This window comes from Drosophila erecta, unplaced genomic scaffold (genome assembly GCF_003286155.1).
Source record: "Drosophila erecta strain 14021-0224.00,06,07 unplaced genomic scaffold, DereRS2 tig00000000-arrow-pilon, whole genome shotgun sequence".
Taxonomy (NCBI): Eukaryota; Metazoa; Arthropoda; class Insecta; order Diptera; family Drosophilidae; genus Drosophila; species Drosophila erecta.
In genome coordinates this window covers 23,277,386-23,291,988 of record NW_020825194.1, presented here as the reverse complement: position 1 = coordinate 23,291,988, position 14,603 = coordinate 23,277,386, and the positions used below count along the sequence as shown (strand labels likewise).

At 44.8% G+C, this 14,603-nt stretch overlaps 7 protein-coding genes across 8 annotated transcripts; 5 read left to right on the top strand and 2 right to left on the bottom strand.

The window, feature by feature from the left end:
• Nucleotides 1-9: 9 nt before the first annotated feature.
• Nucleotides 10-2,316, top strand: LOC6553753 (septin-2). The gene is made up of 2 exons (XM_001979377.3): nt 10-242; nt 987-2,316. The coding sequence occupies exons 1-2, from the start codon at nt 95-97 to the stop codon at nt 2,096-2,098; spliced, it is 1,260 nt and encodes a 419-aa protein (XP_001979413.1). The 5' UTR covers nt 10-94; the 3' UTR covers nt 2,099-2,316.
• A 355-nt stretch (nt 2,317-2,671) lies between these two features.
• LOC6553754 lies at nt 2,672-6,837 on the top strand. The gene is made up of 7 exons (XM_001979378.3): nt 2,672-3,094; nt 3,209-3,360; nt 4,340-5,207; nt 5,270-5,389; nt 5,449-5,613; nt 5,677-5,785; nt 5,843-6,837. The coding sequence occupies exons 1-7, from the start codon at nt 3,025-3,027 to the stop codon at nt 6,081-6,083; spliced, it is 1,725 nt and encodes a 574-aa protein (XP_001979414.1). The 5' UTR covers nt 2,672-3,024; the 3' UTR covers nt 6,084-6,837.
• Nucleotides 6,838-7,079: 242 nt separating this feature from the next.
• Nucleotides 7,080-7,978, top strand: LOC6553755. The gene is made up of 3 exons (XM_001979379.3): nt 7,080-7,244; nt 7,303-7,564; nt 7,627-7,978. The coding sequence occupies exons 1-3, from the start codon at nt 7,176-7,178 to the stop codon at nt 7,932-7,934; spliced, it is 639 nt and encodes a 212-aa protein (XP_001979415.1). The 5' UTR covers nt 7,080-7,175; the 3' UTR covers nt 7,935-7,978.
• Nucleotides 7,903-8,580, bottom strand: LOC6553756 (signal recognition particle 14 kDa protein). Its single transcript, XM_001979380.3, has 4 exons — nt 8,480-8,580; nt 8,351-8,423; nt 8,182-8,282; nt 7,903-8,118 (listed from the first exon to the last, which is right to left on the bottom strand). The coding sequence occupies exons 1-4, from the start codon at nt 8,501-8,503 to the stop codon at nt 7,987-7,989; spliced, it is 330 nt and encodes a 109-aa protein (XP_001979416.1). The 5' UTR covers nt 8,504-8,580; the 3' UTR covers nt 7,903-7,986.
• A 204-nt stretch (nt 8,581-8,784) lies between these two features.
• LOC6553757 (elongin-B) lies at nt 8,785-10,449 on the top strand. The gene is made up of 4 exons (XM_001979381.3): nt 8,785-9,233; nt 9,448-9,541; nt 9,621-9,765; nt 9,889-10,449. The coding sequence occupies exons 1-4, from the start codon at nt 9,231-9,233 to the stop codon at nt 10,001-10,003; spliced, it is 357 nt and encodes a 118-aa protein (XP_001979417.1). The 5' UTR covers nt 8,785-9,230; the 3' UTR covers nt 10,004-10,449.
• A 58-nt stretch (nt 10,450-10,507) lies between these two features.
• On the bottom strand, nt 10,508-11,646 carry LOC6553687 (esterase CG5412). Its single transcript, XM_001979382.3, has 2 exons — nt 11,087-11,646; nt 10,508-11,023 (listed from the first exon to the last, which is right to left on the bottom strand). The coding sequence occupies exons 1-2, from the start codon at nt 11,532-11,534 to the stop codon at nt 10,632-10,634; spliced, it is 840 nt and encodes a 279-aa protein (XP_001979418.1). The 5' UTR covers nt 11,535-11,646; the 3' UTR covers nt 10,508-10,631.
• On the top strand, nt 11,610-13,255 carry LOC6553688 (transcription factor A, mitochondrial). 2 transcript variants are annotated; one of them, XM_015154169.2, is made up of 3 exons: nt 11,610-11,661; nt 11,763-12,526; nt 12,989-13,255. In XM_015154169.2, the coding sequence occupies exons 2-3, from the start codon at nt 11,796-11,798 to the stop codon at nt 13,113-13,115; spliced, it is 858 nt and encodes a 285-aa protein (XP_015009655.1). In that variant the 5' UTR covers nt 11,610-11,661; nt 11,763-11,795; the 3' UTR covers nt 13,116-13,255. The 2 variants fall into 2 exon arrangements, with proteins under 2 accessions (XP_015009655.1, XP_026838400.1); XM_026982599.1 differs by having other exon boundaries at nt 11,643-11,709.
• The last annotated feature ends 1,348 nt before the right edge of the window (nt 13,256-14,603 follow it).

Below are 14,603 nucleotides of genomic sequence, written 5' to 3'. Positions count from 1 at the left end.
GACGAATCTGGCCACACTTTCAGATTCGCTGGCGACGCCTTTGATCCGAACTCTGGGCCCGGATTATTGGATTACTTGACTTGAATATTGGAAAATGTCCGTTGAAGTGGATTTCGTTGACAAGAAGGAGGTTCACCTCCGATCCCTGAAGCAGTCCGGTCACGTGGGATTCGACAGCTTGCCGGACCAACTGGTCAACAAGAGTGTCCAGAATGGATTCGTCTTCAACGTCATGTGTATAGGTGTGTATATGCGGGTGCACGTTCCGTGTGTGAGTGTGTATGCGGCACAGTGAATCAACCCAAGATTTACTTGCATGTAAAACAGTGGTGGCCAAAGCAATAGCACTGGTTTTAAATTTCCCATGAGGGAGTTACTTTGATAACAGCATGTGACAATACCTGGTTTTCTATTATTGAATGTGTATTATCTTTTTTAAAACAACGTTTCATAGCTTGGAGTTTTTGTTTCAAATATGTGTTGTTTCTTAAATGAAAGTAGGCCTTGTTTTCAAAGCAATTTGTTGACATACAGTGGTCGCTCGATACAGTGAGATATGAAAAAAATAACAAGGGTGTGTGCTTTATCATGTTCAAATGGAGTAAAATCGGAAAAATAGTACTAGAAATATAACAAAATATAAATAAACCAAAGGCTGCACAGCACTTTGAAGCACTTCTTGAAAAAAATGCTATTGCTTTGGAAGCCGCTGTATTATGTACTCAAGTGTCTCATGTTGAAGTGCATTGCTCAGATAAAGTGAATCACTTACGTACATAAATGCGGGTAAACAATTGAAATAACCAGACGACCAGATAAGATTAGTATTCAAAGTGGCCGTCAATCGATTTCCTCTGCCACTTTCTACAATTTCACCGTGACACCAATTCCGTAGTGCTTCTGTGGCCAATTGAGTTCACTTGGTCGAAGGTTCCCCGAGTCTGGTACCAATCTGACCCGCATTTCGAAATCTTTACGCTCCGCAGGCGAAACTGGACTGGGCAAATCGACGCTGATGGACACGTTGTTCAACACCAGCTTCGAGTCCACACCGAGCCCCCACACTTTGCCCAGCGTCAAGTTGAAGGCCCACACCTACGAGCTGCAGGAGAGCAATGTGCGACTAAAGCTGACTATCTGTGACACGGTGGGCTACGGCGATCAGATCAACAAGGACGACTCGTTCAAGGCGGTGGTGGACTACATCGACGCACAGTTCGAGAACTATCTTCAGGAGGAGCTAAAGATCAAGCGATCGCTGGTGACATGTCACGATAGCCGCATCCACATCTGCCTCTACTTCATCTGCCCCACTGGGCATGGCCTCAAATCGCTGGACCTGGTGTGCATGAAGAAGCTGGACAGCAAGGTGAACATCATTCCGGTGATTGCCAAGGCGGATACCATTTCCAAGGTTGAGCTGCAGCGCTTCAAGGCGAAGATCATTCAGGAGCTAAACACCAATGGAGTACACATCTATCAGTTTCCCACTGATGATGAGACGGTGGCCGAGACCAACACCAGCATGAACTCGCACATTCCTTTCGCAGTGGTGGGCAGCACGGAGTTTATTAAGGTGGGCAACAAGCTCATCCGCGCTCGCCAGTATCCCTGGGGCACGGTGCAGGTGGAGAACGAGACGCACTGCGACTTTGTGAAGCTGCGCGAGATGCTCATTCGTACCAACATGGAGGATATGCGCGAAAAGACACACACGCGACACTACGAGCTGTATCGCCAGAAGAGACTGGAGCAAATGGGTTTCAGCGATGTGGACAGCGACAACAAGCCCATCTCGTTCCAGCAGACGTTCGAGGCCAAGCGCTCCAACCATCTGGCCGAGTTGCAGTCTAAGGAGGAGGAAGTTCGCCAGATGTTCGTGCAGCGCGTGAAAGAGAAGGAGGCCGAGCTCAAGGAGAGCGAGAAGGATCTGCATGCCAAGTTCGAGAAACTTAAGCGGGATCACGCCGAGGAGAAGCGCAAGCTGGAGGAGTCGCGCAAGGCGCTCGAGGAGGATTACCTCGACTTCCAGCGGCGCAAGCAGCAGTTGGCCACCGCCCACCACACGCTTACCCTTGGCAAGAGCAAGAAGAAGTAGAATCCGGCGGCGCCGCCGAACAATGTATTGAGAATTCTGTGCGGTTCGCTTATCCCAAAGTAATTATTGCTTTCTCATCTCGTTGTCTTTCATTTGTACTATTAAGTTTACTTCAAATATTAACATATACACAACTACACGCATATGTACGCAGTAATATATGATTATGTATTTACAACTAACGAATAAATCGAACTTAGTATTTTAACAAGATAAAATATGACTGTTTGCCCGACACTAATGCTTTAAGAATTTGTTTTTTGAAGCTTTGGTCGGTGTAATGTGTTTTATGTGTGCGATGGAGGTATCGCTGGGTAAATCCTACAAACTACAATTTCGTCAAAGTATCCTGGTTTCTTGACAAAAGCTTAAAAAAATATACCTAGAATAAATCGATATCTTTCGTCAACTTTTCTATACGATTTATACATAATACATTTATAATTGTCTATCCCTTGAACTTGTTTTAAGCTACAGCTTTAAATTCTATTTAAACAGAAAATCTCACAGTTTGAATTTAAGGTATGGCGGGCTTTTTGTTCGGTTTAACTGCAGTACGTCCTTATTTAGCTCGTCTTGTGTTTGCCACTTGGCCACACTATTGCCCACTCATTCACTGCAGGCTGCAAAAATTATAGAACAAATTAAAAACGCAATAATAGAATCACCGCAGCAAATTCGACCCAATCACGGAGTCCAGTGCTCCGGAACCCAAACGAAAGCAATTAACCGTGTTCAACGTAGAGAATAGTTCGTGAAAGTGGGTGTATCCGTTGGCGAAAAGTGAGATACCCCTTTGTGTTTGTTTTTTGTTCGTTATAATTTTGTTTGTCGCACGTATTGGATTGCGATTTAATGGTAAGGAGGGGACTCGCTGCAGGGGTGCTCCCAAGTGATTTTCCATAACCAGCGCTGAGTGGACGGAAATGGCAATCGGCATCGCGAACATGTCGCCAGCAGCGTTGTCGCTGGTTTTCTTCGCTCTTCTGCAGACAGGTATGGATAATGGTGGAAGTGGGTGATGGTTAATGCATGGTGCAGAGTAGATATGATGGTGAAACCAACAAGCCCAGGAACGGTGCCACTAATGATTCCCATCCCACATTGCAGTTACCTGTTACACCGTCATCATCACCGCTCCCAAGCAAGCCCTCATCGGATCCACCATCAATATGTCCGCCCAGCTCTTCGATGGCGAAAAACCGGCTGCCGGGAGCAAGCCCTACAGGTTCACCTGGTCCGACAGTGCTGGTCATCGGAAGGTAACGATTCCACCTCCATTGCCCCACCCCATCCCCCTGCGAAACGTGTTTAAACAAAAAAAAGTTTCGAATGATGGTGACTAGACTAATTGCCTGCGAATGCAAATGCCAATATTGCAAGCGAGTCTACCAGACCAGAGTTTACGCCCTCAAACTTACCCATTAAACTGGTCAGGAGAACTAGTGCCAGGTGGTTCGCATGCCCACAACGCAGCTAAACAATATATAATTAATGCAAATAAGTCTTATTGCCAAAAGTTCTCGTTTTTGGTCAAAGGTGAACTTTTTAATATTTTTTTAATTTGGCGTTGATGATCATTACCAAATTTGAAATGTTCCAGAGTGTAATTTATTAGAGATTTAGATTAGAGATCCTAGAACTTTTTATTAATTATTTTAATATTAATTATTCTCCCTCCAGAAAAACGAAACTAAACTCGAAAACGATTGTTTATTTATATCAAGCAAACTTAAGACTAAAATCTATAGGTAAAATATTGAAAATTAAAATATTAATAATTTTACAGATCTGTATTTTTTTAAATGTCAAATGAAATCCGCACTGTTAATGATTCCAATTTGATCAAATTCATTCAAATTGTATTATTCGCGTTGCTATTTTACCAAACACGTTTAGATAGAGTTTAATACTACTGAATTCAATCGTCGTAAAATTTGTATCATGTCTGATAAGTAATTAGCCCTAATACTGTATTTTGAACACAAGAGCAAGAGCTTACATGTGCAAACAGACACCAACAATTCCCATTCTAATCTGAGCCATGTGGCTTCAATTGATATGGCGTCATTTGAATGGTAATTTTTACAATTACTATTCAGCGACATCTTTTCCGATTGTGCCTGGTACGTGGCCATGTCAGCGCTATTCGGTTGCTGCTTGCTATTGTGAACGAATTTGCATGCAGAGTGGCTTAAAACTACTACCAAATATACTAAACACTTCCTTTTGTCCCCGCAGACGATTGAAACGAACAATGCTACCAGCAATTGGTCTGTGGTGTATACGCAGGAGCAACCGGCCACGCATGTCATAAAGGTGGAAGTGGAGAAGTTCATCTCGTTTTTCTGGGTGACAGAGGCCAAGGCCTCGATTGGTATCAAGCTAGATAGCTTGCTAGTCGGCAGCTTGGAGCTGATTCAAAACAATGTGATGCGATCCCATGAGTTTGTATCCACCCAGGAGGCGGTGAATCACAGCGTATCACTTTCCGATGCGGACCTATTTTTTTTGCGGTCGAAGGGCTATCACATTCTGACGTATTGGTTTCAGAACTGCACATATCTCGGCATGTCCAGTTCGCTGGACTATGTAGCCACATACCCAAAAGCTGAGCAATACTATGATATGGAGGCATTAGTGGTGGCTTCACTTGAACTTCCGCCGGAGCCGACGCCCTCAACTACGACCACTACAACAACAACTACCACCACCACTACGACGACGACGACGACAACAACCACATCTACAACTCCAGCAACTACAACAACACCTGCCACAACGACCACTCCAAAAACCACAACATCGTCCACAACTACAAAGGCCACAACTCCGAAGCCGCCGGCACGATCCAAACGCGATGTAGCCCAGATCATGCATGCCAACGCTGCTCTTCTCGGCTTTAACTTAACCAGTGCGCTAAAGCAGCAGAAGGCTTCCGTAGGGAATGTGTCAGTGGCTCTGGTCAATCCGCTAGGAGTGCGAAGGCTTTCCAAGCTCACTTTGGTGCCTGGCCTTCAACCGCCTTTCAATTGCGTGAACAAAAAGTTCGTGGCCCAGGATCCCAAGCAGATATACGGCTACTTCCAGCAACGGGTTGTGTCCAAGGGTAGGTTTATTTAATGAGTTGTATGTGCTATTTTCTAAATTTCAAATATGAAAACTCTTTAGATCCCATAACCGGTTTCGGCACCACGGGGAAGAACTGGCTTCAACACTGGGAGGTTCTTCAGCTCAATGTGAACTGCAAAGGATCCCCGCCGTTTGAGCTTTGCACTCAAGTCTTCACTGGTGAGTGGCATTGTCATAGTTTAATGCTACTTGTCATAATGACTGTCTTTTTCTTGCAGCTCCTTACAACTCCACCGGCAATGAGACCTGCGACCAGTATGAACCGATAGAGAACTGTTCATATGAGTATAAGCGTTACTTCAGTGAAAGTAAGACTATTCTGTTCTTCATACGCAATGAGGTCTCCCAAACACTTAATCAGGTTACCATAAACATGTATGAAGGTGGGTAAAACGAAGTTAATTTTCATTTAATTCTTTACAATTGATTGTTTTTTGACTACGCAGCTCAGCGACAATCTCAGCTTTCAGTTGTAGTTGTGCCCGTAAGCTGCACTTTGGTGGCGGTGATTCTTGTTGTTTTCGGCGTGGCCTATTATATTCAACGTGGAAATCGGTAAGCACTGTCAAATTACCAATGAAATCGCTTTCAACCACTTCTTCCGCTTCACAGCTTCAATGTTGAAGTGGCCGATTTCAATTTTGGCGACACGCAGTCGGTGGACATGGAGTACAAGACATTCCCGCAGCGCTTAATCGACAGCATCCGCGATGCGTGCACGTGGCCGGGTCAGCGGCGTCACTCGCAGTCCAGCGCAGATCTCATGGCGGACCAGGAGCAACCGCCCAGTCCGAGCTTTGCAGGCAATGTAGGCGATGTAGATAGCAATTTGCGCTACAACACTTTCAACTAGGTTCTTGAGGGATTCGGTTAGAAAGCAGTTGCCTATGCAAAATATTCATTTAATTTAATTTTGGCGCCCAAGTTTTGAAGACCTGCTCCCTGGTAAAATCCATAGCGATTGTATAGTCTTGATTTCACTAAACTTGATCGGACTGGAAGGCGGGATCGGTTAGGTGTGATAGTTATATTTGTTATTATTTCTATGTGCACTGTATGTGCTTTAGTCATTTTCTTATTGTACACCCGCACCTTGGGGACGGCCTGCTCCCCACATGTACATGTAAAGAGATGATATAAACTTTTTTACGTTTCCAAATTCTTTATATCCCCTTACGTTACCATTGTAATCATCTCTTTTCAACATTACGCACACACTTGCTCATCAATGGCCAAAATGTGGAGTAAAAAGCACCTATTGAACCGCAATGTTCAGGGTGTGCAGCAAGGTTTGGGAACGCAACTGCAGATCCCATTGGATATTGATAAAGACTGTCTTTGTTCTAAAAGCAAAAATAAATCTGGGTGAATTTACACCTAACTTATGCGTGGCGACTTGTTCGTCAAGAGTTAGATGCTAGCATAAGTCAATTTGATTGTATTCCTTGTATCGTGATCGAATTCTTTGACAAAGACAAACCCATCTCACACTTAACATGCGCGACACAAATATTCATTGTGATAGAAATAGAACAAACAGTATGTATGTATGTACGATTACCAAAACGAAAAGTTTGAAGAAAACCCGTATACTTATAAAGCTAAAAGCTGTGTTTTTCTTTAACTGCATTACAAATGGGAAGGTGCTTCGATGTTTTTATCGATTTTGGAAAAGATTAGGCCGAATATTTCAAAATTATTTGTTGTGCCTAAGCAAAGGTATTCTATTGGATTTAAACAATATTGAGTTTCTTTCTTTGAAGGGATTTTCTACCAAATATTTCCAAAACGATCAAGAAATTACTTTAAAAATGTCGCGCCCTAAATTTGAACTCAGCTAATTGTGTAAATGACATTCTTGAAGAATTCTGATTTTCTTGTTAGTGCGATCTGGTAACACAAAAAAAAAAAACAGATGTCCCAAGAAGTTGGAGGATAATTAATAATGTTTTTAAATGACATAGGCCAGCCCTTAATACTGGAAAAGGGAAAAGCTTATAGCTCTTATGAGGAGGTGCGTATACACTATATAATATTTAGTATACTATATTCACTACCATTTTGCTGTCCAGCACTGTGGAGCGTTGCTCTTTTCATCAGCCGCCTTAGGAGATTTAATTACTCCACAAAATTGGTGCAAACTAGCCGTAGGGTCGCAGCTGGACATCTTACGGCTGCAATCCCAAAAATCTTTTTCAGAAAGCTGCACATTTAAAACCCTGCTTCCCAATAAACCTACCCGAATAGTGTACGATGGAAACGAGATTACAATCACATTGATACCTGCTGGAAGAAAGCAAAACGGCTTGGAGTGCCATCTGTTCTATATAGAAAGTTGGTACCCCTCTGTGTCTTTTGAGTCTGTTGGTAGTCTAACACCACTTATCTATTTGTAGACGGCCATACACGATATCTGATTGTGGACTGCCTATCAGGCTATCTGGATTTTTTGCCGAAGGCCTCTGATTGCTTTCACAAAGGGCTCCGTCTAGGAATCGACGTACTTTACGTAGACGAAGAGGTTTTGGTACAGAACCAAATCAACGAGGATCTCTACAGTTTGGTTGACCTGATTAGACCAAAGTTCATATACGGGTTAAGGCAGCGGGAACTGCCGAAGTGGCTACTCGATCTGCGTCGGATTGATGATAGAAATAAAAAGTATAGCGTACTTTCCGTACAAAATGATGCATTTAAGGTTTAAAACAAACGACCAGTTAACAGTCAAATAAAATCTAACTAAGACTACTTCCCGATTAACCCTTTGTCGCCTTGGCCTTGCTTTTGACCTTCTTCACCCGCTTCAGCCCGTCCATCTTGCTCTTCATGAACTGCGAGTACATGCCCATCATGGCGGGCACATCCTCCTGTCGGACAACGGTGGAAATCTGCAGGAAAGGTGGGTTTATTGGTTATCAGTCTATTGGTTAGAGGAGTGCTATCGGAGTTACCTTCTGAGATTTGGACTGGGCTCGGATCAGGCACATATAGGTATCCGGCTTGGGCAGCGGTGGCCGTCCTGCTCTTGGGACGGGCTTATCGTGGCCATCATCTACGGGACATAAATTATATTACAAATTTGTTTCCAAATAACCATGTTTTTCGGGATCGAACACTTACATCGCTTGAACGTCAACGTAAAGGAGGAGTCCTTCTTAGCCGCATTAGCGATCTTTTCCAGGCGCAGGATAAACTGAAAGGAAATACGAATATATCTTCTGTTATTTTGAAAGAATTTCATCTATTTACGTTCGAATTGTCCAGCAAAACCATTTCGTGGCAAATGAAACAGGCGAATCGAGGAAAGTGACACTGACAGCTATCGCGGTATTTTTTAGTACATTTTCTTGGCAATATGCAGGGCTGCATAGGATCTTTATTTTGTGGTTCATATAGTTTGAAAATTAATTAATTTAAATTAAATATACATTATTGAAGTTAAATATAATTGTCAAGCTTCTATACAAAATTAATACCAATTACCAATGCTTTAGGCAATTCCTTGCTGAGAGCTGTGCAATGGTATCGGAATAGCGATGGGGCCAGATCATGACGGCCGCTGACCCTGAACTATCGATACAATACTATCGATGCGACCATCGATGGTATGACAGCTCTAATTAGTTGAGAAAGCAGCAGCAAAAGGCCAGAAAAAATCGTAAAACTACGAAAACCTACAAGTGCGGGGCAACTGAGGAAGCTGTTGCACGAACATAGACACTCACGCACGCTCGCCGTACCGCAAACCGCACGCCACGCCCTCTTGCGCCCGCCCCCAAACTCCGGTCGAGCGGTACAGAGCGAAAAAAAGAAGCGCCCAGCAGCGGTGGTGCAAGTGAAGTAGGAAAATTCCAGCCGATTGAAACGAACGCCCGCGACCGCCAAAGGAAGCGCCGCCCTCGCCGTTAGTTCCGGAACACAGAGAACTAGCCTTCGCCACCTGGTTAACCCACATCCGCATAGCAGCCGCAGTCCCAGCCAGCGCCACAAACTCCGCAACATGGTGAGTGTTGCTGCCGGTGTCGGGCAGCGTAGGAAGGATGCAGTGCATCGCAGATGCTACTGCCATAGGTGCCGAGGCGCTTTTAATCCATGTGTACATATAGCCTTTGTGATTGCAATCGCAGAGAATATGACACAATAAAAAAGCGCCACTGAACTTTGACCGAATCGAATCGGATCGGATCGAATCAAATGCCTTACCCTCTCTTTCCCAGGACGTGTTCCTCATGATCAGGCGGCAAAAGACCACCATCTTCACGGACGCCAAGGAGAACACAACAGTGGCCGAGCTGAAGCGAATGATTGAGGGTAAGTGTTGGCTTCTATTTATAGAGCAGCGCCATCATTGGGTATCTCCATGACTGACCATACATCCCATCGATCGCAGGCATACTGAAGGTGCAGCCCGTGGATCAGCGGTTATACAATCAGGACAACGATGTCATGGAGGACGATAGCACGTTGCAGGACTACGGTGTGACGGTGTCCACGGCCAAGGCGCAGGCTCCGGCGCAGCTGGGTTTGACATTCAGGTGAGAGTCGCTGATAAGCCGGGTGCGGGTTATCTAGCGGACAAGGCGGGCGAGCAGCACGTGTACCGCTTACAGGCTTACAGCTCATCGTAGTACAACATAGGTTTTCACCTCTCTTTTAAGGAACGAGGTGGGCGACTTTGAGACACTGGACATGACACCCTACTCGGCACCACCAGACTTACCCGAAGTCATGAAAAACCAAGAGGCGTCGAACGGACAGGAGCAGGTTGCATAAGGAAGCAACAACAGCAGTCAGTCAGTCAATCACCCCTACGAGAACAACAAACAGCAGCAAACACATCATCAAAAGCAAAAGCAGCAGCAAAACGAGACAAACTAAATCCGCTAAAGCCAGAGACTCCCTACTACTGTCGCTCGCTTGTCCCCGCAAACGAAATGTATGAAATTGAAAGTCCAGACAAATGAGGAAGATCTATCTGCGATTTCCAACATCCAAGCATGGTGAAAAGCAAAAGCTGCAGTCGCAGCCGCAATAGCTAGATATGCATTTTTCGTTGTTAATAGCAAGGAACAATTAACTATGGTTCCAACACAAAATTGTACTTTGGAATGGGATTTATAATATTCGGCTTTAATTTTACCCTACCCCCACTTGATTGTTTCTTTTTAATGGAATTTATACGAATTTGTTGATAAAATACACAAAGTCATAAAAACAAATGTGCGAACTGAGCGAACGTGCAGAAATTTCAATACCGATCCGCTTGATCCTTCGTAAGCAGAGTGAATATTTAACTAATATTGGGATCTAATTATATTATAATTTATAATCAAATCATTATTTTTGTAATAATAAGATTTAATTATTATTAAAAACGAACGAAAAAACCCCCGTCCCTCTGCTAATCACTCTCGTCCAGGTCAGCCGTCATGGCAGCCACCTCGGCATCGTTGTCGTCCTCCGCTCCACTGTCCACAAAGGAGGCATTTCCGCTTTGTTGCAATTCCTGGTGCTCCAGGTACTCCTGCAGCCGATCCTGGAAGAAATTGATAAATGTTTGCTTTTGCAGCGCCGTGGCCGGGAAGTAGTGTCCACCGCTGTGCTCCAGCACTTCCGCGTTCTTGAAGTGCGCAGCCAGGGACTCGCTCATCTCCTTGGGAATTATCTCATCCGTCTGTCCGTAAATGTGAAGCGTAGGTATGCTGATGGCCTCTTCGTAGGCGCTCATGTGTACCAGACTGCCAGACAAGAAGCCCGAGGCTAGCACAGCAAACTCCGGCCGAATAGAGGTCACTGTGAGTGATAGTTTTCTCAAAACAATGGTTTTATTTTCAGATATATGAAAAAAAGACTTACACTTCTTTTTGGCCAAACCGCATATAAGGCCCACGAAACAGGCGCCCTGTGAGAAGCCCAGAAGTCCCTGAAAGGGACCCTGCGTCCGCCACGCCTCCTCCACGCAGCGCAGGCTCTCCTGAAAGCCGAAGGCGGGACCACCTTTGTTAGTTCCCTTGAAGGATCCATCGTCCTTGTTGGCCCACCAACTCCCATGCTCCGGCACAGGCTCCGCCGCCGACTCCAGTGCTTTGGCCACGTGCGGCGCTGTGATGAACACGAACTCCGCATACTTGTTGGCAAACTTTCGGAAGGATCCCAGCTTGTTTTTGAAGGCTTCTCCATTCTGGCGGTAACCGTGTAGGCACAGGACTCGCACTTTCTCGGTAATTTCCAGCTTTGGCTGCTGTTTGCTCCCGCTTGCCCGACTGGAGCCGGCTGTCTCCGCCGCCGCATTGTTGTTGGTCATCCTTTTGTAGGATTCTTGCTTTTATCAGAGAAACAATACAAAATAAACAAGGTTATGGCTACTTTTAATAGAGATGGTCGTCAGTCGATAACGAAAGCTTGAAACTTTGTGGCAGCACTAAGCTGAGGTAACGAACCAGGTGGCAACGCTATTCATAGAATGCCGCATTTTTTACGTAAATTTTATTTTCCGTAAATGCAACAAGTTCTCCGTTATTTTTTGTAATAGATTACAGCGTTAAGAAGCAGGATCGCCATTGAGATGATGATCTACACCACAACTCTAATGTCCTCGCGTGGCGGCCTCATCGGCTCGCTCATCAACAAAGTCAGGCAAGTTGTAGCCAAAGATAGGCCACCCAGTGCTCCATCTCGTGCCAATGACACCGACCACCGACCCCTCACACCCCCTAGGCCCCTTGCAGCCGCCAGCATCAGCAACACTCCGGTGGTGCCGTCGAAAACTCTGGAGGAACAAGTGGGCCTGCCGCCGCGACCAAGGAAACCATTGACTCCCTACTTTCGCTTCATGCGGGAGCAGCGGCCCAAACTGAAGGCTGTCAACCCCCAGATTTCCACCATCGAGGTGGTGCGCACGCTGTCCAAAAACTGGTCCGATGCTGATGCCCATCTGAAGGAGCGTCTGCAGGCCGAGTTTAAGCGGGACCAACAAATCTACCTGGAGCAGCGCACAAAGTACGATGCCGCACTTACTGACGAACAGCGGGCCGAGATCAAGCAGCTCAAGCAGGATATCGTTGACGCCAAGGAGCGCCGCCAGCTGCGCAAGCGGGTCAAGGAGCTGGGGCGCCCCAAAAAGCCCGCCTCAGCCTTCCTGCGATTCATAGCCAGCGAACGCACCAACACTCCGCAGGGAGCCGAGCAAACCTACCGCGAGTGGCATCAGAAGACCACCGCCAAGTGGAGTCGCCTCTCCGACTCCGAGAAGGAGGTCTACATGCAGGAGTCGCGCAAGGAGATGGAGCTGTACAGGTGCGTGGACGTCTCGGAATTGAATTTTAGTAATCGTTAACCGTAGATTATTTTTTGCATTTTGATTTGAAACTTAAATTTACCAAGAACTAGGTGCCATTTTATGTAAAAACTTCATATAATTATTTTATTTCTTTATTTGCATTATTTCTATACTCTTTTATAAACTTTGCAAAGTCCAAATGGGCTACAATAGGACTCTTTATGCCAGAATGTTCTTGCGTAAATTCTTATTTTTAACGCTTCTATATTTTGGCACCGGATTGGCTTCTAAAGTTTTGAATATCATGATCACGTGTTTTCCGTTTTTTCTCTCACTCTCATCTCATCTCTCACTCCCCAATGATAATATTAATGTATCTAAATTCTTTAAACATTATTTCCATCGTTAACTTTAAAATAATTTTTACATAACTATTGAACACAGTTTCTAAGACCCAACACCTTTTTTATGCGTTTTAGGAAAGCGATTTCCGTTTGGGAGGAGAAAATGATCCGCCTGGGCCACATCGACGTGGTGCGTCACGGCAATCTTATCGATCCACCTGAGCCAAAGCCGCGCAAGACGCTGGCCTCCAAAGAGAAATAGTAGCTGCTAGGACACGCCCTCTGCCATCACATATTTCATAATTCATGCATCATTCTGTTTTTCGATTTCTTTCTCTATCGCAAATGGTTAAGTTAGGGCATGAATGATTAAATGTTAGCCCGCATAAGTTTAAATTAAAACCCCGTGTTCCTGCTGTTAGTTTTACAAAGGGTATTTCTAGTAGTTTTCTGGACTATTCAAATAGTTTCAGCATTAAATAAATATTCAGCTTCTTGCAAAGTTGTGTACATATATGAAAATACATTTTTTTTTAAACTGATTAGAGAGCGATTGCATGTGCCCGTCATGGCCAATTTTGTGTTAAAATGACAGCCTTCGAATATCGCTTCTGCCGACACGTTGCATAGGGAGCAGACACGTGGCATCGGCTTCTTTTGGGTTCAAAGCGAGCTGGCCAAAAAGTGGAGTCTTTGGCAGCACGTGTCTGAGTCTTACGGGGTTAATATCACACTGGTTTTTAGTTGATTTAACACGGTAATCGACACAGTTTTAATCTCTCTGCGTAGATCACGGTAAACAAATATGCGATGGATTTGTCACCTCAAATGCGCAGATTACTAAGGTTCTAAGTACTGTCAAGCTTGGACTACAAGCGGGACTACAGTGAGGCCTAGGCCGTGGGACGGACACAACCGCTCGCTTCTCGGTTCAGTTTTCAAATGAACGAACCGTTCCGACTCGAAGCCGGAATACTGCTGGTGGTCAACCTGGAATGCTGGCGACTGGAATGATATTTCCGCTCTCCCTCTCTGCAAACGTACATTTGTAGTTATATCTCTCCGATCCGAATTTGTGCTGAGGTCGTTGAATTCGGCGCACAAGGCAGGCAACTAAAATTGATAACCGTTCGAGTGTTTAATCAGGGACGGATTTTGTAGTTTTTTGGATTAGTGGCCCCCTTAAAAGGCTCAAAATTGTTGGTACGAACTTGGAAGCTTGGACTGGGTCGAAGTACCTAATTTTAATTACAGAGAATTGCCTAAGAATTCGCTCAACTTCTGCATCATTTTTGAGTATTTTTGAAATAGTTTCTAATCTGTTTAAAAAAATGCATAAGAACGATGTATATTATCAGTAAGTAGTTCAATTATATATTTGTAGATAATTAGTACATTCCATATTTTAGACATATTCCTTCCTTCTCACATCTTCTTGGAATGCCTCTCACTCCAGTTTCGCTGGATTTCGAAACAGTTTCGGCTCTCTGGAATGCACAGGTATGTCAGGTAGTCTGCCTTCCAAGGGAGAAGGCAGTGTGCTGGCGAAAAGAGAGGCTTTGCCTTCCAGTAATCCCCTGACAGGTAGTCGAGTCACGACTTCCACAGAGATTTCCACAGTTCTCGTCACGCCGCTTGCACTTTTCCGCTGTAAGCAATTGAAAATGTTTTCACCCAATTTCGAGGCAATAGCTTAAATTTTCCCGCCTGGCATTGGCCAGAAAACACTTTGAAACGCCAACGACCGCCA

Bases quoted from the DNA above. Each gene is read 5' to 3' on its own strand.
- LOC6553753 (XM_001979377.3), top strand. From the start codon at position 95: ATGTCCGTTGAAGTGGATTTCGTTGACAAGAAGGAGGTTCACCTCCGA. The intron at 243-986 runs GTGTGTATATGC...TACGCTCCGCAG, and splicing joins CTTCAACGTCATGTGTATAG to GCGAAACTGGACTGGGCAAA.
- LOC6553754 (XM_001979378.3), top strand. From the start codon at position 3,025: ATGGCAATCGGCATCGCGAACATGTCGCCAGCAGCGTTGTCGCTGGTT. The intron at 5,390-5,448 runs GTGAGTGGCATT...TTTTTCTTGCAG, and splicing joins TTGCACTCAAGTCTTCACTG to CTCCTTACAACTCCACCGGC. The intron at 5,786-5,842 runs GTAAGCACTGTC...TCCGCTTCACAG, and splicing joins TATATTCAACGTGGAAATCG to CTTCAATGTTGAAGTGGCCG.
- LOC6553755 (XM_001979379.3), top strand. From the start codon at position 7,176: ATGTTTTTAAATGACATAGGCCAGCCCTTAATACTGGAAAAGGGAAAA. The intron at 7,245-7,302 runs GTGCGTATACAC...TTTGCTGTCCAG, and splicing joins CTTATAGCTCTTATGAGGAG to CACTGTGGAGCGTTGCTCTT. The intron at 7,565-7,626 runs GTTGGTACCCCT...ATCTATTTGTAG, and splicing joins CCATCTGTTCTATATAGAAA to ACGGCCATACACGATATCTG.
- LOC6553756 (XM_001979380.3), bottom strand. From the start codon at position 8,503: ATGGTTTTGCTGGACAATTCGAAC. The intron at 8,424-8,479 runs GTAAATAGATGA...ATTTCCTTTCAG, and splicing joins TTTTGCTGGACAATTCGAAC to TTTATCCTGCGCCTGGAAAA. The intron at 8,119-8,181 runs GTAACTCCGATA...CCTTTCCTGCAG, and splicing joins CCCAGTCCAAATCTCAGAAG to ATTTCCACCGTTGTCCGACA.
- LOC6553757 (XM_001979381.3), top strand. The intron at 9,542-9,620 runs GTAAGTGTTGGC...CATCGATCGCAG, and splicing joins GCTGAAGCGAATGATTGAGG to GCATACTGAAGGTGCAGCCC. The intron at 9,766-9,888 runs GTGAGAGTCGCT...CTCTCTTTTAAG, and splicing joins CAGCTGGGTTTGACATTCAG to GAACGAGGTGGGCGACTTTG.
- LOC6553687 (XM_001979382.3), bottom strand. From the start codon at position 11,534: ATGACCAACAACAATGCGGCGGCGGAGACAGCCGGCTCCAGTCGGGCA. The intron at 11,024-11,086 runs GTAAGTCTTTTT...TATCACTCACAG, and splicing joins CGGTTTGGCCAAAAAGAAGT to TGACCTCTATTCGGCCGGAG.
- LOC6553688 (XM_015154169.2), top strand. From the start codon at position 11,796: ATGATGATCTACACCACAACTCTAATGTCCTCGCGTGGCGGCCTCATC. The intron at 12,527-12,988 runs GTGCGTGGACGT...TATGCGTTTTAG, and splicing joins AAGGAGATGGAGCTGTACAG to GAAAGCGATTTCCGTTTGGG.